At 42.0% G+C, this 25,473-nt stretch overlaps 1 protein-coding gene across 2 annotated transcripts in view; it reads right to left on the bottom strand.

The window, feature by feature from the left end:
* Window positions 1-24,863, bottom strand: part of FREM1 (FRAS1 related extracellular matrix 1) — a 77,730-nt gene extending 52,867 nt beyond the window's left edge. For both annotated transcript variants that reach the window (XM_063321569.1, XM_063321570.1), the window contains exons 1-8: window positions 24,594-24,863; window positions 12,643-13,147; window positions 7,749-7,843; window positions 6,902-7,203; window positions 6,197-6,393; window positions 5,232-5,555; window positions 3,345-3,453; window positions 911-1,042 (exon numbers count right to left, since the gene is read on the bottom strand). In XM_063321569.1, coding sequence (XP_063177639.1) covers window positions 911-1,042; window positions 3,345-3,453; window positions 5,232-5,555; window positions 6,197-6,393; window positions 6,902-7,203; window positions 7,749-7,843; window positions 12,643-12,873 — 1,390 coding nt within the window. In that variant the 5' untranslated portion in view covers window positions 12,874-13,147; window positions 24,594-24,863. The remainder of the gene's footprint in view (window positions 1-910; window positions 1,043-3,344; window positions 3,454-5,231; window positions 5,556-6,196; window positions 6,394-6,901; window positions 7,204-7,748; window positions 7,844-12,642; window positions 13,148-24,593) is intronic.
* Window positions 24,864-25,473: the final 610 nt, after the last annotated feature.

The raw sequence follows: 25,473 nt of genomic DNA, 5'->3' as shown, positions 1-25,473 counted from the left end.
TTTCCATCGCTGCGGTGGGGAAACTTCCAGGAGATGCATTCTCATGCCCCGGGTTGTCTTTTTTCCTTTGAGCAACACAGAGCAAGTGGTGTGCAGGCAAAATGTCAAGTACCTCCCATTTAAGGATCTGGACAGCATAAATACACTATTTCTAAAAGTGTCTAAGCTGTGCAATCGACTTTATGAGCCTGCGATTTTTTAAATCTCTCACTGTGCATCCAGGTATTTCGTTCTGCGCTTTCATTCAGTTTTGAGCCCCTCGCTACAAGAAAGACATTGAGATACAGGAGACTGTTCAGAGAAGGGCAACGAAGCTGGTGAAGGGTCCAGAGCACAAGTCTTATGAGGAGCAGGTGAGGGAACTGGGGTTGTTCAGCCTGGACAAAAGGAGGCTGAGGGGAGACCTTATCCCTCCCTACAACTACCTGAAAGGGAGGTTGTAGAGAGGTGGAGGGTCTGTTCTTCTCCCAAGTAACAGGCGATAGGACAAAAGGACATGGCCTCAAGTTGCACCAGGGGAGGTTTAGATTGGATATTTGGAAAAATTTCTTCACCAAAGGAGTTATCAAGCATTGGAACACGGTGCCCGGGGAAGCTGCTGAGTCACCATCCCTGGAGGTATATAAAAGACATGTAGATGTAGTGCTGAGGGACACAGTTTACTGGTAATTTGGCAGTGCTAGGTTAACTGTTGGACCTGATGACCTTAAAGGTCTCTTCCAACCAAAACAATTCTGTGATTCTATGCTTCCCTCGTAAATCTGTCTCTTATGCTGTCAGCCCTCAGCAAGGAGTGACATATGACAGACTCTATCAGCGTCTTACTGTCTGTCTATAATGACTGTCATGTTATCATAACTAGTTATCACTGGAGAATATGTTTCCAGGCCCTCAGGTTGAAATGATTTACCTCTTACTGTGAGCCGCCCATGCTGTAAGCCGTCTATTGTGACCAAGCGAACATTTTGGATGTCATCGTTGTCTACAATTTGGAAGTGTTGCCATGTGATTGGTCGGGATTGCCCTTCCAGGAGGTTGAGGCCTGCAAAGAGCAGAGCATTATTTCACCAAAGCATCTGCGACATTAAAGGCTGTCAGCATCTAACCCTTCTAAAGGTTTTTGCAGTGAGGAAAAAAAAGCACGTTGAATTCCATCTACATACCTACCTGTGACAGAGCTTTCAAGGCCAGCTTAAATGCCTGATATCAGCTTTTATGCTGACATACTTGCCTTACTCAGCTGTCTTTAAGGAATTTTTTTCAGAGAAATAATATATTCTGGTTCCCAGTGATCTGATAGACTAGACAAGCACATTTCTGGAAGTTTGTACAATCTAGAGTGGTGAACTTGCAATCTCACAATCATAGACTCATAGAATCTTCAAGGTTGGAAAGGACCTTTGAGATCACTGAGTCCAACCATACATACACAACACCCCCCCACACAATCTCTGCCAGTAGAGCATGCCCTGAAGTGCCACATCTACATGTTTCTTAAATACCTCCAGGGATGATGACTCAACCACCTCCCTGGGCAGGCTGTTCCAGTGCCTGACCACTCTTTCAGTAAAGTAATTCTTCCTAATATCTAATCTAAACCTCCCCTGCCACAACGTCAGACCATTTCCTCTGGTCCTGTCGTTAGTCACCTGGGAGAAGAGGCCAACACCCACCTCTCTACAACCTCCTTTCAGGTAGTTGTAGAGGGCAATGAGGTCTCCCCTCAGCCTCCTCTTCTCCAAGCTAAACATGCCCAGCTCCCTCAGCCTCTCCTCATATGACCTGGTCTCCAGACCCCTCCCCAGCCTGGTAGCTCTCCTCTGGACACGCTCCAGCACTTCAATGTCCCTCTTGTGCAGAGGGGCCCAGAACTGAACACAGTACTCGCGGTGCGGCCTCACCAGTGCCAAGTACAGAGGCACAGTCACTTCCCTGCTCCTGCTGGCCACGCTGTTCCTGAGACAAGCCAGAATGCTGTTGGCCTTCTTGGCCACCTGAGCACACTGCTGGCTCATGTTAAGCTGGCCGTCCAGCAGCACCCCCAGGTCCTTTTCTGCTGGGCAGCTTTCCAGCCACTCTTCCCCAAGCCTGTAGCGTTGCTTCGGGTTGTTGTGACCGAAATGCAGGACCCGGCACTTGGCCTTACTACACCTGATACAGTTGGCCTTGGCCCGTCGATCCAGCCTGTCCAGGTCCCTGTGTAGAGCCTTCCTACCCTCAAGCAGATCAACACTGCCACCTAGTTTGGTGTTATCTGCAAACTTACTGAGGGTGCACTCAATCCCCTCATCCAGATCATTGATAAAGATATTAAACAGAACTGGCCCCAGTACTGAGCCCTGAGGGACACCACTGGTGATCGGCCACCAAGAGGATTTCACCCCATTAATCACAACTCAGACATTAACCCAGTGTCTGAAGTGACTCAGCTTCCTTAGTGAGTCTGCATTTAAAAATATATATTGATCTTCGTGACAGAGGATGGTATTTCTTCTATTTACTCAGACAGTCAATTCAGGTGGGACTTCTTATGTGGATGCCCCATCCCTGGAAGTGTTCAAGGCCAGGCTTGACAGGGCTTTGAGCAGCCTGGTCTAGTGGGAGGTGTCCCTGCCCATGGCAGGGGGGTGGAACTAGACAGTCTTTCAGGTCCTCTCCAACTCTAATTGTTCTATGATTCTCTGGGAGACATGAGGCCTCTGCTTCTCAGTTCCTTCCCTTTTCTCCTGTGAGGAAACTGCTCTTTCTCTGGCTTTACCTTCAAGAGTTGTTTGACCTTATACCTTTGCGTTTTGATGATTAAATATCAAAGTATGTTGCACTCTAGAGGGGGGAACCTGTCCCCTCTTCAGTGCAGGCATTACAAATCTTTCTGAACTAGCCGTAACCCTGTAAGGTTTCCAGACTTCCAATGGCTAGTGGTGTGTAATGCTCCCGTTTTCTTCTTGTTCATTTCTGCAGACTTCCACTTTAAACAACACCAACAAGCCTCGGTCTTTTCCTCACACTACCCTAACACTCATTCCATTACGTATTTGCCTTTACTATTTATGTTCTTTTATGTGCCATTCATTCTTGAAGGAAATGCTATACACAGAAATCCCGATTTTCCTGTAACTCCTTTTTTTCTTTATTTTTCATTACAGTTAAAACTTAAGATTTTTTCAAGTTGTTGTAACATGTTCCCCCCAAAATGGATAAAGGGAAAAAATAGATTTACCATCCCTCGGTTTAATGATCACTAAACGCTGGGTGTAAATCTGAATTTTAGAGCTTTGTCAAATGTCTGTGTCAAAGCATTATAAATTCTTTGGCAAAAAAAAACTGAGGAAAAGAGGTCTCACCCGTGTTCCATGAAACTCGAGGAGCATTTGTATCTGTTGTTCTGATAGAAAGATGCACAGTAATCGGTAAACTCCTTTCAAAGTAGAAGTCATGAACCTCAAACTCCACCTGTTGTGAAAACAAAGTGTTTACTGAAAAAAAAAGAGCCTGAAAACCAGCTGTACCTCAAAACACATATAGCATTTTCTTACCTGAGAGATCTAATATGTTGACAAATGAAAACATGATTTAGCTTCTAAAAAGAGCCTTTGAGGTTCTGCACTAAATTAAGCATCTGCCTTCTATGCTTGTCACAGTCAATGCTGGGAAAGTTAGTTTGTGATGTGTGGAAATTAAGGAAAGATAAGCATTTTCACTGTTGCTTGGGGTACAATTAACTCAGCAATTAACTTAGGGCTTTTTTTATAGTAATAATAAGAGGGGGAAGGGGCACTTCCCTCTCTTATAACCTATGTAGGACAAAAATAATTATGAAAGAAAAGATATAGATTTGCACAGAAAAAAAAAAGAAAGAAAATTTCAAACTCTCGAATTGTGAAACTCTTGAATTGTGAAACTCTTGAATTGTGAAACTCTTGAACTGTCAGATTCTTGAACCTATGATCAAACAGTGCTGAAAACAAACCAGAGAAGAGGCATTTAAGGAGCAGGCGGTTTGGTAAGGTGACTGATTCTCATACTCAGGAAACAAAAAGAAAGGAGGTTCCTGTGACAGCCAACGTTAAGAAAAGACAAGCCTTGTCTGTGTCATGTTCCTCTGCTTTCCAGTCCACCCTTTCCTCAGCTTACCTTGCTCTGATTTTCTGTCTCTTTGGTTTCATTACTTTACTACCTACCATTTTGTTTTGTTTGGGTTATTGCTAACTATCTTATCAGATATTTAATATCAGTTATCGTTATTTTATAACTATCAGCATATTATATACTGCTTTACCTCACTTCTCTTCCTCTTGTATTTTCTTTTTTAAGGCTATTGCTTATTTCTCAGCGTGCTGGCAGACTACTGAATTACATAAAATACCTACTGGTTACTGAAAAAATAAAGTAACACTGTACCCAAAATAGGAGACATTCGCCACCAGCAGTCTGTGGCAGATCTGAAGGGAGAAACGTTGCAAACAACCAAGACGGAAAAGATAGAAGTGGTGTGCTATTTGCTCTCATGAAACATATTCCCATATTCCTGCAGCCTTGGCCTTATAAGTTGACACTGTTTATTTGCTCACTTACTCCAGAGCCTGCAGATACCAGCCTGCTCTCATCATCTGCATCACGTTCTCTGTGTTAGTGACGTGCTTTTACTTCTCCCAGAAGGAACTGTTGGGAGTCCCTTTTTGTTATTCCTACACCACCATTGCCTCAGTAGGCAGGCTGCAAGATCTGATGGCAATCCTGACATTTAGCTGCTCTGTCATTCATGGCTTTAGGTATGTCACCTGTCCACAGGTCACCGGGATCAGTACTGTCACAGGGGGGTAAAAGCTATGTGGAAAAGGCACTACTGATCCCTCCAAAGGCTCTTGTGTGGGTCTATGAGTAGTGTTATTCCTCTGTTCCCCTCATAAAAATAAAAATAATTTAAAAAAAAATAAAAGAACCAAAAAATCCTGTTTAGATATTCTCAGTCAGAGGGGGAAAAAAAATCTTTCAGTGCGAAGAAATTCTTACGTAGTGAGCAACAAATATCTGATTTGTGCTAGACAATTAAGCTGATGAGTCATAGGAGAAAGTGGCAAAAGTTTTTACCTCTGCCCCTGCATTGCATATAGTTACAGAAACTTTTTTTCCCCCTGAAAAATATCCATTAAAAATGAATGCATTTATATATAGCTTACTGAATCTTAAGGAGATGAAACCCAGCAAATGGTCATAGATAACACTGTTACCTCATAATTCCTCCTCTCTGGGTAGCTGTTATTTGGAGGCTGATAAGCAATGAGCATATCACTGAGATCCTTCCACGTGAAGGAGCCAACAGGTTTTGTGTGGTCAGACAGATGAGTGATGAAGCCTCGTGGAGGTGGCTTGGTAATGTTGAATACAAGCAGGGACTTCGGAGTTTCATCGTCTTCAGCATCAACAGTTGTGGTTGTAATGGGGGTTAAAATGAACTGATCTACTTCCAGGGTGAATTTAGCCACCGGGGCAGCTTTGGGTATTTGGTTGGGAATAGCGCCTTTAATCTGAACAGGGAGCCACGCGTACTCAGTCTACAACAGGAAGAAATGAGACAACTGAAAGGACAAAGTGAAGCAAACAAAATAAATTCAATTTCCATTAGCTTCGTGCATCTAATTGGGGTACATGTTAAAGCAATGGTTATTTTGAAAAGCAAAATGGAAACATTTTAATGGAAAATGACTAAAGTAAATATTCAGACCTCATGAAAAGGTCTTCCAGGTTCACTAGTCTTATTTGTGTTCTTAATTTTGGGCTAAAACAACTTTCTTAATTTGATGCGAGTTTAATGAATAACTTCACCTGACAGAAACATGCACAAGCCATTATTAACTGAATATGTTCACACAGCTCTTATTAATTACTATATACATTGAAGTCAGTGCAACTCATGCTCTATAAAAAATGTGGAATCATGACAGAATTTATTTTGCTCTCAGTCTAAACTACTTATGTCTGCCAGTAAGCAACCAGAGGTGCTTCTCTATAGCCATAATGGTCTAAGCATAGAGGCATGCAGACTGTGTGCTTCATTTGCCCAGCCAGCAATGCTCTAACAACTGAACAAACTTTCAGGATCGCTACCTCTCTTCAAATGTGACAAGGATCAATTTAAGTTTTTTTTTAAAATCAGGAAGACAATCAGACATTGTACAGTTGTGTAAAATTCTACCTTGTGCAGAGTTTTGCTTCTGCTGTCTGTGAGATCCAACCTCAGAGGAATGTAGTCGGTGTCAGGCGAGGGAGGGTCAAGGTGCTGATACCGAATCCCCATCCTCAGAAATTCTTCACAGCTCATTTTTGTGTTGGGAATGACTCCCAGCCTCAGCACACAGCTCCCGTTTCTGCACTGCTGGCCCAGGCTGTGCTCTGCAACCCAAAAGAAGTGATCACGAGTCAGTTACCGGAGCAGAAACCGACATGGGAAGCCTGTCTATACAGCTAAACTAACTGTGATAAAAAGCCAGTGTGACGAGAATTAGGACTCCTTTCCTGACTTAACTTTTCCTACAGGATTTTGTTTTCAGCTGACATCTTCCAACTCCAGCATCCTGTGGTCTCTTGGGTAGGTGCTGCTGCCAGCAACTCCCTGTGCTGTTTCTACCAAGTCTTGGCACTCCCAAAGCCATCACATTGGCCTGCATGTTTAGGAGCCAAAAACAGGCTCAAACTGGGGGATTACTGACCCAGACCTGTGATCTGCGTTGTGCCCCACACAAACTTCACGTCTCTTTCAGTTTCCATGATAACTCAGGCAGTTCGTTAAACTTCACATGACCCACTCTTACCCAGCACATCTGAAACAACCCACTGCTGCAGACTTAATCTGCTGGGTATCTTTGAACCAGTGCATACAAATAACTGAAGCACATCATACTAGGGCCAGGGAAGAAGCTCTGTGGCTGATCTCCACGAAGCTGCTCTCGCTGCACTTCCCCGGTGATAAGCTGGCCATAAGCAGGCAGGTGGGTTTCCGAAGAGGCAATGGAAATGGTGCAATCCAGATTTATCTTCCTGTCATAGTCAAAAGCGAGGACATTCTTGTCAATCGCCCTGGACAGCCCATAGTGCTCAGGGACCTCCAGGGCACGGGAGCGCATTTTGATGATGTTACAGTCTGGCTCAAGTAACTGCACACGGAGGGTGAACGTTTCTACAAACGTTTCAGTTTCTGTAAACCTGCAGGTGATAGAAGGAAATTAATCATGCTTCATCCCATCTTCTGTCGCTCTGTGAGGTTAGTGTTGGCCTCACCTTCTAAACTGAATTACTCAAACCCCTTTCTCTCATGTGCCCTCAAACCCCAGATCGCCAGAGACCACGAGGTGCCAGACACTGCTGCCCACCTCCTCATACTTGTAGGAAGGGTGTTTGTGCAAAGGAAGGGATTACTCGCTGAGCGTGTGCAAGGGAACAGGACAGCAGGACAGCACAGAAAATACTGTGCTCTGAAAGCATCATATTGAGTAATAAAAAGAAAAATCTATAACAAACAAGCAATAGATAATATCTACTAGTACTATTGAGCGTATCTGAAATACATTGTGACAAATGTTTCTGTACACAGATAGTCACTTGTTGACTAATGATGCTGCCACTGGATCTAAGTAGTTACAACATGTACAGGAGAACATGCTTTTACCGTGAAAAATGGACTGCTTGCTCTTCCGGAGGGCAGCTGTGCTCCTGGTAACAATGAAGTGCCATGTCCTGCTGCTGCTTACCTGTACAGCCTAAGCATGACCACGTCTTCATCTAAAATGGGACAGCCGTTGTGGGTATATTTGACTTCATTCGGAAGGAAGCAACAGTCAAAAACCTAGGAAGGAGAAAGAAAAGGCTAGTACAACGCTCTCAAGGATGTTAACTTCAGGCTTCTGTTCCACTTCTCTCCAGCTGTCAGGAATGCATCAGACTCGGGAAATTTTTAATCTGTAGTTTATTTCTATGAATAGGTATTCATCCATTCTGTGGTCTCCCAGTGAGAGCCACAGCAGCCACTTTAATGTCAGGCTGCTGGCACTCTACAATTTGAAAGGGAACAGGCATATAAATGTGATTGTTTTCGGCTGCCAAGTCCCTCCTCCCGCACCACAAACAGTTTGAGCACGCACTTCTCTACCGCCGCAACCTGCGGACTTATGGATGCCATTGCATTCAGTGGGACCACTGCAGTGGATCTGACAAGCCAGCGGTTCCTGCAGTATAATGTTAGATTTATTCGCTTTTAAAGTTGCTCATGGCAGTAGCTTGATTATATAGTAAATCCAGCTTTATGGCCACTACCATTGGACTACAAAAGTATGATCCTGTGAAACCTCTCTGCTGGAAACTTTGCTAGCTCAGGTTTGTTACGTGTTCTTTGAACACTGACTTTGTACCAGTACCCTTTTACCAGATCAGATGTCACCTCTGTGCCATACCAACACCCAGCCCCAATGTCAGTGTAATCCTGCAACATAAAAGTAAAAGCAAGATTTCTATATCATGTCCACCAGCTAATTCAAAAGAAACGAATTCTTATGACATACCTGATGCAGGTCAAATTTGCAAAGCTGGCTGGCCACAGTTTAACCTTCTAAGCCAGACACTTGTTTCTGGCTGATTGTTTTGTTTAATGGTTTGTTCTCTTGTGAAAGTAAGGCAATGAGGAAAAATGCCTGACCCGAATGGAAAAAAGATTGCTTTGGAGAGTTCTGACATACCCCTTCTTTGGTGCAGGGATTTGGCTTCTGGGGCATATGATTTTCCTGTCCCTACATATGCCAATTTGCAAGTCTGGAAAACTACAATTCCCATGTAGCTATATTTCTTTACAGAGTTTAAGAGTTGAAAGCTCCTACCATTGATAAGACCACGTCTGTGCTATCCTTCTGATAACAGGGAACCCCTACACAGCCAATACGTAGATGGAGGAAACTCATGTTTCACATCTACAGAAAGTCAGGGCATATTCCTGTCAGCAAGAAGGCAAAAGCTAATCATTGCGTTTCCTGAGTGTCTTACTGTGAAACTAAGTGTGGGTTTGATTTAGTTTTTATGGGCAGCATTCACACGATTAGTTTTTCTATGGACTAAAATAAAACCTGTTCAGCATTCATTAATAGACCTGACAAGGCCATAACTAAGGATTAATGTATATATGAGGCTGACTGACAAACGATGTATTTTTGCAGAAAGAAGAGGTTATTTCTCACTACCAGTCATTTCTGGTATAAAATATACCAAAAGAATCATAAAAATTAAGTGGCTTGCCTGAATTACCTGCATCTCCCCAACAACTTTGGAGGATGGTGAAATGGAAGGGGGCTTTTAGTGAGGTTCTGAAATGGTGACAGGAAATGCAGTGTATAGAGAAAGTCTTTGGATGTTCTGACTTTCAATATAAAAATAAAGTGGGGCTTTAATTCCTAAATTAGTTGTTAATGCTGAAGAGCATCATGACCACTTTGTGGATTTACACTAAAGGATAGAAGAACTAGTGACCTTTGTTTCCTTCTAGCCATTACACAGAATTAGAACTTTCATCTTTATATAATGGAAAAACAATTAGAGTTTATCAGCTTTCATTATTATTGGCAGTGTCCATTTCCACTCAAGTCATTCTCAGACACTCAAGCTGTGTGGCAGTTGTTTTATATTCCTAGTGATTTTTAAATGTATTGTCTGCTTTTAACTTTCATCAAGAAGCACATTGTACAAAATCTTTCTTTTTTTTTTAAGTAAGCAGTTAGTTGATTATCAAATACATCTACATGGATTTACCATTCTGTTCCTATTGGATAAAATAATCTTGGAATATTCCATAATATATCCTGTTATGGAAAGTATGATTGATTTTATTCATCGGGACTGCTTAAAAAGGAAGGACAAGAGCAGTTTGTGAAAAACAAAACTGCTTCTCACACGATGAAAGTTTTGACTATGTTGTGGCTGTTCTGTTGTGTATTGTTTTCAAAGGTCACAGAAATATGTGTTTCATTATTTTTCAGAATTTAAAAAACAACAAATATGTCTTTTTCTTACTTAATGTCTTTTCTTTCTCAGTACAAGCTAACGTAAAGGAAAGTGACAGGTAATTAATTAGAGAGCCCTAAGTGCAAAAAAGAAAAAAAAATCAGAGAAGTAGTTAGGTGGTGTGTTATGTTAAAGAAAAAAACCCTTCATTTGATACAAAAGCCACTCATATTATAGCTTCAGGTAGTTTAATGTAGTACACCAGTTTTTCACTGATGTAAAGCAGTGTAGAGACTTCAAAATCAGTGGGGTTTTTGGTGACACGCAGATTGGGTTGCACCTGACTATCAGATACTGCTCAGATGACACATCCCTGTTCATATCAGAAGGGACTGCCTACAGCAGAGGAGATGGTTTATCATATCAAATAATTCATTTTGTTCTTTCTAAGACATCATTAGTTCCATCTCTTAATTGATAACAAGGGGATGGAAAATGAAGGACCTTTCCGCAAAGGTCTGTTACCACTAACTGACAGTCATTTCATACATGTATAAGGCACAATCTGCTTTGCAAAAAGAAACATCTGTTTTATGTTTCCTAATATGTTTTCCTTTTATATGAACAGGCAACTCTAATTGTCTATAAATTTGCTGGGTAAGACAAAGGAGATCTAAATCTTTTCCTAATTACTGTCGAGCTTTGTTTTTTTCCACTTCAACTGCTTTTCAATTACAATTTATAATTAAATTGTCATACATTCCTAGGACATTACTCACTTTAATGGCAGTAAAACAGATCAGACCAGAGACATTTTCTCACTGCAGATTTTCCTGGTAGAAAGAGCAGGAGTGGCACCGGCAGGGCTGGGCTCTGGCCCCTCTTTTCAGGAACTGTGAAAGCTCAGGTAGCACTTTTCAGTGTCTGGCTCAGGATTTTGTCATGTAAAACAGAAGCCCTCAACTTACAAATGCTGTTCTTGTTCTTTCCCAGCAAGAAAATATGACTTGAGATAACCAGACTGCCTGTCTCGCTGGCAGCCTCCTGAGGGGACTCTGCGTGGTGGTGTGTATCTGGCAATCCCAACCTCCCCACGGCTGTGGAGGGGAGGAGAAAGAACCTTTCCAAGCAGGATGGCACCCAGGCCAGGAGCCCTCCAGGGGAGGTGTCATCCCGGGCACCACGAGCATCCACAGCCCCTCTCCAGCCTCATATCCCAGGGACACCTGCCCAGCAGAGCTCACCCCTCCAGCTCGGCTGCCTGGGCTCACATGGGGGCCATGAAAGGACAGGCACTTAATGGTGGTGTGGTTGGGACTGGGGAAAGGCAAGGACCCTACGTATTTTGGAAGATAAGTTATGGTGAATACACATCTGGGGTCTTTGGAAAACTGCCCCTGACCTTGGCTTTTTCTAAATACCTGGGTCCTGTTGCATGTAGAGGTTGGGGCAGAAATTGAAAGCAAAGTCACGCCCTCAGCCAGCCAGCTTGCCTACAGAAGAGGTTTGCCAGCGATGAGACATGTAAGTCTCTCTTTTTCTCCTCATGGGCCAAACTCGACTGGGGAAGCAGAGAGGGGGGACTACAGTCAGAGCCCCTGTGCCGACGGAGAGCAAGCCCTGGGGAAGTCTCAGCAGAGGCACTCCACATCTTGGGGCTGGTCTCCAGGGAAGATCGCACACGGCTCTGCTCATCACCTCTTGTTTTCCCTGGCGTGCCTCTGCTCCTTCCAAGTGCTGGTTCAGCGGAAGTACTCCTCAGTGGTCTACAAAAATAACGATGATGATGACCAAGCCAGAAGCTTTGAAAAATCTACGGGAGACTGTGCTCCTGCATCCGCCTTCACAGAGACCACGAGAAACCTCCAAGACATTGTTCAAAACAATATACAAACACATAGAATTGCGTGCTGCATAGTGCAATTAACAAAACTTTTCTAAAAGGGACAAAAACTGTTTGGTTATGGTTCATTACAACTATTCATCTTCTATCTCTACCGTTACATCTTCATGTCAATTACTTCCAACTCCTTCCTGCTGTGACTCAGGTGGGAAGATTTGTAAGGCAAATGAGTATGAGAACGGTGATATGTGGAATACATTTCATTATTCCTACAAGCTTGAAATTTTAACAGAAAACATTTTTTTTCCAATGTACTTGCCATCTGCTAGCAATTTAGCTGTTGCAGTGCAGAGCAAATAACAGTGTACACAATGTGCTTATTGTATGTGATGATTTTTTTTCTTAATTGCTCCCTGAGTAGCGGCTGCGTGACTAAAATGCAAAATGCTCTAGCGGTCTGTGCATTACCCGAGGGGCACTGGTTACCCTCATGGTACAAAAACAAGCAGCTGAGACACCGGGGGAGACCTCCTAACTGAAAGTTTTGAAATACCCATTGTCTGCCTGTGAAAGGAGACCCTGACGGAGCTCACTTTTACATACTCGTGTTACTGAGCTCAGCTTTTGGATTTCAGGGGTGCCATTCTCTGTCAGCTGGCTACTTTCAGCAAAAGGCTGAATCTCAGGACCATTCAGTTTCATGCTTTATAGTCAACACCCAAAAAAAAAAATATATATTCAATAAAGCAGCTCTTCCTAGTTGCCCCCACGCCTGCACACATGTGGACACTAAGAGCAGCACAACAGAGCCCAAATACCTCTGGAGTTAGTTTCCCAACCCGCTGAGTTATTGGCTCATTAATCACAACTTCTACTTTGCAGACATCCTTCTCCCTGGGGATGGAAAACTTGAGGTCATCTTCTGACAGGAAGACAGACTGTCCCTTCATCACCTTCAGCCCAAGGTTGACACTAATAAAGGAGGAGCAGACAACTCTTAGCAGAAGAGGCAGCAGTAGAAACAACCAGCTTTTCTCAAAGGGCTTCATATTATGAGGGGACGCCAGCTCTTTTCCTCCCGTGAATATGTTCTTAACAGAAGAAGTCTTCCCTTTCTCCACCAGCAGATTTTCACCACATAATGAAAGACCAAAATGTTAGTCGCAGGTAACGATGTACCACATGTTTTCTATTAAGACGCATTCCTTGACTGAAATTCAGACAGGGGCCTTTCAAAATATCCTTGGGTTTTTATAGAATTCATTGGTCAAGCCTGACAAAATGATGAATGTGTTCTCAGAGTACTTTTAAGGTTTGATAATCCTAAAAAAAAAAAAAGAAAGAAAGAAAATTGACATAAGGCATTGAGCAACTATTGGTAGAAAAAAAAGAAACCACACACAAAAACCTTCCGCCATTTCTTACAATTGCAGTTCATTTCAAGCAGCAGATTAACTTCACCTTTGAATACTATTAAATGCATACATGCTCATAAAATTAGCTAGGTACCAGTGAGACTTCTCCCTCAATGGATCAGCACTCAATATGAATTCCAGGCACCTTTGATGCATATGCACATGCAAGCACTTGCTATGTAGAATCCTTTGTTAATCACCTTTTTTACTGCTGGAGTGAGTAGATATTAATAAAAGGGTATAAGCATCCAAGTAATTTGAAAGTGCAGCAGAAGGCACTCATCAGATTCAATACATCTGAAAGTGGGATAGAGGGAGAGTGGCCTTTTGTTAAATCTATTTTTGCTTTCCCGTTGAATGTAGGGGAAAAAATTCAACGTTTAGTTGAAAACACCTTGCCAGTCCCTCCCTATTCTTCCTGCTCTAGAGAGTAACCATGCCAGGATGTCAACACTGAAACATATGACATGGCATGACACAGCTGAATTATTTTCTTTTTCACAAAAAAAAGGATAATAATTCTGAGGCAAATTTGGTGAAAACAAGGAAGAAAAGACAATATAGAAAATAAAATTACACAAACCCCTCATGCCCTCCGTTACAGTTAATTTTCAACTTCCATGTTTATAAATTCGTAAGAAAAGCATAGTTCTTCTGATATTGAAGAAGCACTGTTGAAATCCTTATGACACCCTAATTTCTACAACCCTCCAAAGTAACTGAATCTGTGGCCCAAAGAATAAGCATTGATTCAATGAAATCTGATAAGATCGTAAGTAATTTCAAGCTAGTAAAGCCGCAACGTGACTACTTATTTGCACTGTCTAATTTAACCACAACCCTACCACCAACAGTGAGCTTTCCTGAAAGTGCATAAAAAAATAAATCCATGTATCTCTTTACTTCCTTCATTATTGTTAACAGGTTAAGTGTTCACTCTACTGTTTCTGGCAAGATGACCTTCTGAGCAGCCTACAGCTGTATGCACGTATCTGCCCGGTTTTATATTTAACTGACCAACGAACAGCAGCTACGAATTTCTTTTAAATTATTCACTTCCTAAAGTAACACAAAATAGATCAGCTCACTTCAGCCCAGACTCAAGATTGAAGATGTTGGGACTAATGTAAGTTTAAAGTTAGATGTATGTTGACTATGTAGTCCGGACTCCAAATCTTAACTCTGGATTTTTAGCTTTTTATCTGAAAATTTTTCCATTTTGGTCTAAAATTACGCAGCCAGATCAGTCTGAACAAAATGTGACAGAAAATGTAGATTTCTAGCCAGAGGAAAGGGAATTAAATTCATGGCTGAAAGTCTTTTATTGTGTTCCAGAAACAAATCAAAACCTCAATTGATTTTTTAAAACAAAAAGTTCACTTACACAGACAGCTTTTACTTAAATCTAGATATCTAAATGTATTTGCTAATTTTTGTTTCTTTCTACTGGGATGGGTATGCATGGCACTTCACTGAAATAAGCACATCTGGGACAGCACTCCACTTCCTGAAATTCACAGTTTTGAAACACAGTCTGCAATCCTATAAAGCACAACTTGGAAAGAGGGGGAGGAAAACAGATTACACTTCAGCCTCCAAGTGAGAAAGTATGGTTTGCAGCAAGCACACCCTTTTAACCTGAATATCTGACTGGCATTTATCACATAGTGCACAGATTGCTAGCATTTATCAAATATAATCTGTGTTTCCTTAAAATACCAGCTGCAAAGCATGGGGAGATGTTCTGAGTGAAAATCTTCTCTGTGGCTGTGCCCTCTTCCCACTTCCTGGCTCTAACAAAGTGAAGACTGGACGGGAGGGAAGTGAAACAACTTCCTTGGCATATGTCTCAAGAAGATGCTCTGCCTACCGTCTCCTCCGACTTCAGGCATGTCGGGATTCTTGGCCAGCAAGAAGCTCCTGGCACAGGGACTTCAATGGATTTTAAATCCGTTAACTCCAGCCCCTGATGAAGCAGCCACACACAAGTAAGTCACAGCTAGTTTCAGAGAAGATCCAGTTTCTCAAGCCATAGAGGAGCTGAGATAAGAAGAAAATAATTAGGAATTTTAGACTCTGACTGAGGCCCGGCAAAGTGCTAAGGGGCAGTCATTGACTCTGAAGCACAGAACCAGTGATTTACTGCTCATGACAATGCCAGTAACTTCGTGCTCCATAATACCAGTCTGGGGCATGGATTTACAGTTCAAAATGCCTTTATTCACAGAGCACTGGGTACCTTATAAGAAATGATAAAATTGAAGCTTGGACAGTTTTTTCTTCTTCCACCTGGATATCTACCACAAAAAGTCACTGTAGTTCAGAGACAGCCTAATCACCAGTTCAGAAATGGCACTGGTCAGGAAGGGTGTTGTTCTCTTTACACCTTAATATGCTCTTACAAGAAGGGAAAGCCAGCTGTCTCTCTCCAGCAGGCCCTGCCAGGGTCCTTCACGCGGAGACACCTGCACCTCAACTCTGATGAAGCCCAGGTCTATCTGTGGTCTGGTGCCTGCCCCATAAACCCCTGCACCAGGTGCAGGTATAAACCTGAGGCACAGGCGGTGGTTTCTTTGCTGCCTTTTCTTACTCTGTATCAAACGCTAAGGGCAGAAAGGTTCCAAGAGGAGCCATTTTGGCCATTTTCACGTTGTTTGTGTGAGCCCTTCTCTGCTACAAAGTTGGTCCCACTGTGTATTGCAGCCTTGCTTTGACTGCTTTTGCTGGTAGGTACTGCTCCTGTGTCACTAAACATGTTTGCCCCACATGTTCCAGCAGTTGGCCTCTACTTGTCAGAGCAGGGCTGTCTTCTTACGTGGCCAAGTGAAGATCTTGGGAAGGACAACCTCGCTTTCTCAAACACTTATCCAATGATAGCAAAAAGAAATGTCAACATCCTTTTCAGCACACAATGGCAATAAAATTAGAAGGTTTGAGAGTGAATGCCACCAGATCAGCATTTTCCCCCGTGCGTGAAGAAGGCTGTTGCTTCAGCAAATTCGCGTGTGTGTACCACACGGGATTTATGCTGATCCACAGTGACAGTGCATTGTTCTCCAGCGGCTCTACAACTGCTGGTGCTGCCGCTGACATATTTTGTAGCTGCTTCGGACTTCCTTAGAGTCTCTGGACTTCTCTGCCCTGAATATCACAGCTGAGCCTGATCCATCCGTGGCATGGCAACTGTGTAGCCATGAATGACTAAGCAAATGAACAATGACTGAGTCACTATTTAATTCCAAATGCACGACAATATTTCAGATACACTTAGAGGTTTAAAAAAATAATGGTGCTCATGAACAGTATGTTAGGAGAATCAGTGTTTTTAAACTAAGCTGTTTCCACATTGACTTTCTAAGGGTTTGTCTATATGGCAAAACACCTGAACCAACTCCAGGTGCACTGTGCGCCTACAAGCTCACAGAAAGGTATCAGATTTGGTCCCAGAAGCAAAACAGCCATGTCAGTTCGGTGATATATCATATATTAGCTGTTATCCCTCAGTGGGGATGGAGCACAGGATTTATGAGGAGAGGCTGAGACAGCTGGGTTTGTTCAGACTGAAGAAGAATGGGCTTATTGCTATTTTTAGACATCCAACAGAAGGGTGCCAGGGAGCCTGAAGGTGCACAGTGAAGGGACAAGATGCAACTCACAAAATTCACTACAAGGGAAATCCACATTAGATATTAGAAAACAAAAAAAAAAGCCACAGTAAGCATGGTCAGTGGAAAAGGTTTCCCAGGGACGCAGTGGAGTCTCCATCCTCAGAGATATTTAAAATACAACTAATAGGGCCTGAGCAACCTGATGTAACTTTGGAGTTGCCATAAAAGCTGGCTGTGCTGACACCAAGGGGTGGGAGAAGTTACCTGCAGCGGTTGTTTACAGCCTAATTGACGTGATGACTCTAAGCTGAAGTGACTGAGCTGTCTGGCTCCCAGAACCCAAGTTAATTACCTGGTCTATTTTTGCAAAACACTGCATTGTGCCCCACAAACCATCCAGTAATTCCCATGAGATCCAACATAAAACCATACTAGTATAAAAAATATGGCAACAAAGAAAGAGACCTCCTTTCACATAATTAGAGGTAGGCTGGCCAAGCTGACCCTGAGATTTGGTAGCATAGAAGAGTCTACCTCTGGTTATTTGGAGAATGGATATTCTTCATGGCCCCTGACATCACCCCAAAGACATGTCCAGGGCACTGCAAAAGGGACACCCAGCAAGGAGCTCCTCATCTGCTGGCAGACCCCTGCCCCGCTTTGTAGACGAGCCCAGGGGAGAAGGCAGAAGGTGAAGTGGCCTCTGCAGAGGCTGTGGATGTGACTCTGAAGAGTTAACAGAGGGACAAACCAGACTGGGGACAATTTAGGGGAGGGTTACTAAGAACTTCAGATGTGGTTTGTTAAAAATTTTCTCCAAATACCAGAAGAAGTAGATTTCCCCCAGGGCTGCCCACACACATGTGAGAAACAATGCAATGGCTAATTACAAACACTAGCATTCTCACCAAAGGCAACTGGTTTTCAAGATTTAAAAAAAAAAAAAAAGCAGAGGAAAGAAATACCTGACAAAACTTCCCAATTTGTCAAGTGTTCATCGCACCATTCAGGAATCTGGAAACTGTCTTAAGTCCCTAAAAGCATCCATGAGTTATTGAAAGTAAGATGTCCTTCAAACAGCAGATTCTGGAGAAAATATATACCTGTGCAGGACTCATCCAGAGGTATATGTAGAAACTCTCAGTTGTGTGTCTCGAGATCCATGTCACAGAATCACAGAATGATGTCAAGTAGATCTGCTTTTTTAGATAAGTTTTGTAATTTTTTTTGTCATTACAACTCCTGCATGAATGAAATTGACTTAAAAGAATATTAATGTGCAAATATTAATACACTGGTGGGAAGGCTTCCAGCAGTTCTTTATTTAGAAGTTATAAAGGTACAGATCCCTGAGTCTGATTCTGAGGGCTAATGTGATGCAAACAAAAACTAATCCCAATGATTTAGATAGCCATCTACCAGTGAAGAACAACTGAAAATAAGATCAGAAACAGCACAAGGAACTCTCAGTTGTAATAAGTAAAACCTGACTAAAAATCTGTAATCACTAGTGACCTTGAGCTAAGTCTCAATGACATCCAAAGTCTTCAATGGGATTTGGATGAGACCTTAATCGTTTCTCTATGTGTCACAAAATTTCTGGTTACCTGGGAGATTTCACTGCACAATTGGATTCAAAATTGCCCTCTTCTTTTGCAAAGTTTGAAGGGGATTATGGAGGATGATTGTTGTGGGCTGGGAGTTGGACTGATTTATTTCAATGAACACCAGAAAAAGTTTACAAGAAACAGAAAGAACATAGGATTTGTTTTTTAGAGGATGGGATTAAAGAAAACAAATAGCAGCCTTCCACAATTTCTAGGAGACAAGATGAATATTATTACAGCAATTAAAACTTAGCCCAGGGCAATGAGAGGATCGTAGGCTATTAAATTAGGGGGCTGTCACTTCAGAATGTGCAATTAACACATGCCCCTTGGACCATTTGCTATTTGCTGTTTTTGTTCCGTGCACTACAAACAAGGATTGTAGGTCACATAAAAACTAAGTATTCAGCAAGGTATTTGCTGAGTTAAGGAATGGTAGATAACAGTTCCCTTCGTTTTTTCCTTTCTCAGTTTTGGTCTGTGAACAGAAGTCCTGTGCACTTTTTGACAAAAGTAAGGAAACAATAAGTGTTCCGTTGCATGGTCACTGAATAGACCTTTCTTCAGAGAAAACAGTGAAGGATGTGAAGAACATCAGATATATCCAGGTTGTTAACATTTCTTTGTCGTCCTTTGTTTCTTTCAGAATACTATAAGGTAGAAAAATCCTTGTTTTTCTTCATTCTACGCCCTTTCGCATTACAGCTATTTTAACAGTGATTATGAGATTCACACTTAATACAGTTTCAATTTAGAGAGATTATTTCTGACTTCAGTGTTCATTCTCAGCATGATATTGTCACTGTTGTACACTAAGTTACGATTCACCCAAGCTCAGGGATATTAGGTAGTGGAAACTAAGTGCAGAAGTATCCCCATATGCTGACCGGCCAATATAAGACTGAAAGCATATCTGACATTACACAAAGGCAGACAGGTAGTAGAGGAGAAAAAGCTGAATATAACACCATAAATATTATTGCACTTTAATGCCAAGTGTTGCAGCTTAGTGGGAGGCTGACAACTGAAATATTCTTTTCCATGGGATTCCTCGGTAGCCCTTGCTGAACCCTTTTAGTTTCTGCTCCTTCTGAGACCCCCTTCCACATCAACCAGAATTTGTAAGGCCAGAGGGAACTCTGTCTAAGGAGTAGATAACAGTTCCCTTCTTTTTGCTCCACTCTTTCATAGAATCATAGAATGGTTTGTCTTGGAAGATCATCTAGTTCCAACCCCCCTGCCATGGGCACGGACACCTCAAACCAGACCATGTTGCCCAAAGCCCCATCCAGCCTGGTCCTGAACACTTCCAGGGATGGGGCAGCCACAACTTCCCTGGGCAACCTGTTCCAGTGTCTCACCACCCTCACAGTAAAGAATTTCCTCCTAATATCTAATCTAAATCTCCCCCATTAAACAGAGCTAAACCGTAGGGGGGACGCAGGTGGGGGGGCTCAGGCAGTGATGGACAAGAAAATAAAGGGACAGAGGAGCATTGAGAGGAAGACTTTCAATCAATCAAGACCAGGGATACTTAACAGCTTGGCCTTCAACCGTTACACAACATACTTTTAAAAAGGCAGTGCACTTCAGAGTCCCAGACTGAGACTAAAAAAAAGGAGCTATTGACTGTGTTTGCCTCTTAAAGACCATCTTGAAGACAATGCATTGTTCCCTTTTAAGTGTTAAACAGATCTGCTTATATTGTTAGAAGTACTTTTCAGAGAAATTCAAAGAATTTTCAGGTAGAGATCGAGATCGAACTGTTAGCAGATGCCTATTATACAGAAGATAATTGCAAAAGCAAATAAAATCAAGTCTTGGCTTGATAAGAGGTAAGATACTAAGAGATAAAAGGTAAGAGACTAACAGCTAAACTGCATTTTCTGAACAGGTAAGTATTTTCTCCTCAAAAGACCAATGAAAACATCTTTGCCCTCTACTCTTCTAAGCCCAGAAAGCTGTCTCACAGAACATAACTTGACAAGATAAATACGAAGTGACTTTTTTTCTCTTAGTTGGCCTTTATGTGTTTTTAAGATCATTACACAAATAGGAACTGCTACCCTCTGACTATCCATTCTCCATCAGACATGAATGCTGAATTGGAAGAGTGCAGTGCAGAAATCACTCTGAAAAATAAATAATTATTTTATTTCTTTTTTACACCTATCTGAGGAAGTCCATAAAACACTCCAGCTTCCAGTAAGGTTCTTCCACTGATGCTATCCATAGGTTGCTATCCTGCATGTGACCCTCATCCTCCTGGGTCTCAGTACTCACTGATTTCCCATCTTCCCTTTGGGAGTATAAAGCTATAGGGGACATCAGTTTGCAAGAAAAGTCAAGCCAGCCTAGGAGAATCACAGACTGAACCAACTTCTTTGCCATTTGCAGGACTAATTAACTTTTCAGAAGGTTTGAATATTTCCACTTAGAATTTTCTTTCGACTATTCAAATAGAGCAAAAGGTTGGGTTTTGGCAGTCAAAGGAAGCAGGGTACTTCTCAGTGTAAATGTTAATACCAACCACTATATATTTTACTGACATGGTTTTCTAGTTCAATGTCATACTGGTACCCTCCTAAGACCATGACACAATTGTAAAGGTTAGAAGCATACTTAATCTCTCTTCTTTTCTCCTTTTCCTGTATGAGAAGGGAGAGAGGGATCCTGGAGATTCTCAGTTAAGGGGGGAGGGGAGGAGAGATATAAACTAGGGGAAAACTGTTGAAAACAGTAAAGTAAAAGGACTAGATTGGCCATCCTTTTTATTTCATGTGTAATTATATGCACTGCAGAGAGGTAGTAAGACCTATTCTTCTTAAGAGAAGAGCAGTCTGTAACAACATGTGGGTAGCAAAGTGGCTTCCCCAACCACACCCAGAGAATGACTCAAAAATAAAAATGAAAACTACCCCAATAATGGAAACTGTGGATGGGTGAAGGGAATGTAGTGGATAGAGAATGTTCTCAAGACAATTGACTTTGAAAAGACATTCCATTTTAGCAAGTAACTAGGACAGAAAAGAAACTCGTGAAACTCAGCAAGGAGCCTAGGATTAGTCAAGTCACAATCATGCTGTGTTACAAGGACAAAATTGTTAGCTTCACCTTGATCAATAACTTTGGTGAGTGAAGACAGAAACGACAGCATTGCATTCAGTACCTAACATGACAACACCCGGCTTCCAGCTCTGGAGCCCCATGTTTTTCCATGCCCTTTGCTGGCTATGGTCAGATCTCATGCACGAGGTGCCAGACGAGCTTGACTTACGCCAGGGCAGCTCTGCCAGAGACTGAATACATGTCTGACCCACAAGTGTGAGGACGTCAAAACCCATAGAAAAGAAGCAGGAAAACCCTCATGCATAAGGTAGGGCAAGGAGAGGAGGCAGGGACAAGGAACCTGTGGCCAGCTGCCCAGCAGTGACATTATTTCATTACAACATGAACAGCAAGGTCTGGTATTTCTGCGAAACAGTAGTCGGGCCATGGTGGTGAAACACAGTACCACTGACACACTGCACCTCCCGAGTGTTACGCATCTGCTCATGTACTCAGTAAGTTGCATGTGGTAACACCCAACCCTGTTCTACGTGGAACCACAGGGCGACGAAATGGCAGTGGACTTCCATCTCTAGCAGACTCCCTCTTACAGGTAGAAAGCTACCTGAAGAATTATTTTTAGAATAATTTCTTCATGCACTGCTGTTGGTTGGCAGGTTAACTGTGCGTCAGGGAGAAGGCTGAGCTTTGAACTGATGAGCCTTGAGGGTAATGGAAAAGGTTCTGACTTTTTGAGAAGGAAGACTTTGCAGACTCTTCTTCACAAAAACAAGCTCTCTCAAGGGTGTGCTGCATTTCACAGTGCTAAACAAAAGAAGACTTGAGATCTGCTGCACATGCTACACAGAGGATTTTTTTGAACGCTTAAAATATAACAGGTGGTAGATGGTACGGATTACACTTCCCCACAAACACACTGGCTTTGTTCATCTTTTTGCACCTTAGATATGTGAAACTTAGATGCTCATTTGAGCTTTTTGCCAGGATATTCCGCGAGCAAAAGACATGCCTCCAAAGAGCAATTCCTTCCTGTTTATCTAGCTATCTAAGGGAAAGAGGACAGATTTAGCCTAGACACAAATGTAGGCTTCCAAAGGTATGTGAGTGGACTCCACTGGGAGTTTGATGTTCCCTACATACAAATGAAAAGAGATTTGAGGTTCTTCTGTGAAATATGTAAGTTACTTAGATGTGGTATGATTGCCTTCTTTGAACTCTGTTGCAGGCTTCACAACTTCAGAATAGGAACTAGAGACAGAAACAACACATTAGGGATTGTTCAACAACTTCCAAAATGTATTGTGTTCAGTTTTTTTTACCCAACTGCACAAAAGGCAGCTGAATCATCCTGAGGATCTCATGTTGCAAGTTGTGAAAGCATGAAGTTGTGTACAGACACCCTAGCTACAGTAACTGTAGCCCACAGAGCCCTTAGCATGAGAGAAAAAAGTTAATCTGGGTTGACAGTCTAACTGCCACAGAATCTCAAAAAGTGAGAGAAGCAAAGTATTGATGACGATGATCTGCTCAGTCTCTCTTTACTGAACATGTAGAGTCAAGTGGGTTGCACTTCTATTGTATGGTTATTTGACTAGCATGTACTATTTTACCATCATGATTTTACTACACATCTAAATTCACTCTTAGATTGATGAAGTCTGTGATAATTTCTTTTCCCCATGAATGCATTAATTCCTGTTGTACGGTAATTAATATTATCATAGACATGTATTATCAAGACCGCGTGCACTGTAACCAATATTACCATAGACTAATATTATCAAGACCACTTCAAGGACTGCAGAAAATTAATGTAATGAATGAACAGGCATGAGGTGCTTCCATTTAAAAATCAAGGCATTGTCCAGCAACTTGTCCTATGCTGGAAAAAATGCTCAAAATCTAAAGGTGCCCAGATCCAAACCAACCCATTCCCTAGGTGAAAACGATCTGCATGGAGTCGTGTTGCATGCAAAACAAAGCCTATAGAAGAATCATGAAGAAAATGCTGGCAGGCCCACAGCAGTAACACTGGAGTAAGAGAAGAGATGGGACAGCATCAATGAGTACGTGCTCATTTACTGTGAAAGCAACTGGTGATTTACAGCGCCAATGCCTCCCACAGACACCTTGGACACGTCAACGGCGGAGATGCATTCTGCCTAGGGTAATACGCAGTCCTGAGTTAGCTGGGATGATGAACTAGTAGAATTCTCTAACTAGCAAAAACGTAACTTGCAGAATCCCCTTTTTAATAAGTGTTTCAAAAAACTGTGTATAATTATCTAAAGGATTTGTCGAAGTGCCTCAGCACAACACAGCGACAGCAACTGATCTCTCAGAGGTGATGTTTTAGAGTTTGGTTCTAGGTAAATGTACAGAAAGCGGTTAGAAATGTAAAAGCTGTGGAAGCATGTATGTGTGTGTTCAGTAACACACATAAACATTTACGCATACATTAGACCAAAAAACTTCTGTCTCATTCAGACGAATGAAGCCAGCTGCCTGAATGTACATGAAAATGTGAAACCACTCAAAGATCCCTGCTGCAAAACAAAAGTCTGCAATTTTAAAACATGCATTTAAATACCAAATTCTCCCAGCTAAACAAAATATATCCTTTAGGAAGACTTAATAATATTTGAAGTTTTCATGATGTTTTCCGGAGTTTTTAATCACATCTCTATCTCCCACTGTCTTACTAAAAAGACAATTTTAAAAAAAGAAATCTTGCTTATTGCTTCCGGGATTTTTATAAAAGATAAACCCACAAAGTTTTGCTAGAGCTGATGGAAGAAAGCCAGCATAGCTGAGAAATCTTTGTAACCTTGAACATTAAGATAAACTAAGTTGCTTGGAATCCTTAACTTGCAAGTTAAGTTTTACTAAACTACTGACAAGAAGCAGTGCGTCTTTTCCTCCAAAGTTAGAACTGAGCTTTCATCCATGCCGAGTACAAAAATCACTGTCTGACTGCTTTGCTGCAACACTCATTAAGCTGTTAAACACTCTTACAACCCCAAACACAACAGCATTCAGTGCATGGAAAGAATGTGAAGCAGATACTTACAGGTAGCAGTGTTTCTCCAGGAGGCTGAACGCGAGATCATAAAAGGAATAATGAATGTCACTGACCCAGTAATCTCTGGTTTAAAAGGCTGGCAGAGAAAGAAATCCAATGAGTGGGCGACAGGGAGAAAGACAGAGGGGGCGGGGGTGGGGGTGTGGAGAGAGAGAGAGAAATGAAATTCCAGTCTTTCTGGTCAGCTTGGCTGTGGTTTTCTCCGTACTAAAAATCCACAATTAACAGCCTTTGCTTGCAAGACTGCTCCTTGCTGCAGAGTCCCCGAGTACAAACACTTTCAGGCTCCCTATGATAAGGGCATTCTGAGATGCCTTGGCGTGTTTACGCTCAGCAATGCTTCTCTGGCAGCCAGCCACAGATCTTCACTCCCCCTTCTGCTACTTAAGTCTGTTGGGACTAAAAACTGAGCTCCTGTTAATAAGGCTTGCTCATTTTGTTTTCTCCCCACTTCTGCTAGTTTATTTCCTTCAACACACACACACGCTCATTTATGTATTAAAGATTCGCAGACAAAGAGGTGACCGAAAATCTTTTCAGATCAATCAGTTTGCCCCCACAAGAAGGGAAAAAGAGTCTTTCTTGAAATACAGACGTGACTGATTTTCTCCATAAGATAATAGTGAAGCAGGCTTGATCCTATTATAAGGTGGCTGATGAAATTAAAATCAAGCGAATTATCAATTTAATAGTAATGCATATTGCCTGCTCATAAATGTAATACTTTAATACTTTCTACAAGCTGAAATGTACAGTTGACTGCTGTTCAAAAACTTGTTGCATGTTAGAGTATTAAGTATTCAAAGTAACATATATTCATTTTACTGACTGATTGCAGTTACAACAAAGGAAAATCTGGGAGTATTAA

The sequence above is a fragment of the Chroicocephalus ridibundus genome, chromosome Z (genome assembly GCF_963924245.1).
Source record: "Chroicocephalus ridibundus chromosome Z, bChrRid1.1, whole genome shotgun sequence".
NCBI lineage: Eukaryota > Metazoa > Chordata > Aves > Charadriiformes > Laridae > Chroicocephalus > Chroicocephalus ridibundus.
The sequence above is the reverse complement of the archived record's forward strand: the minus strand, read 5'-3'. Positions and strand labels throughout refer to the sequence as shown.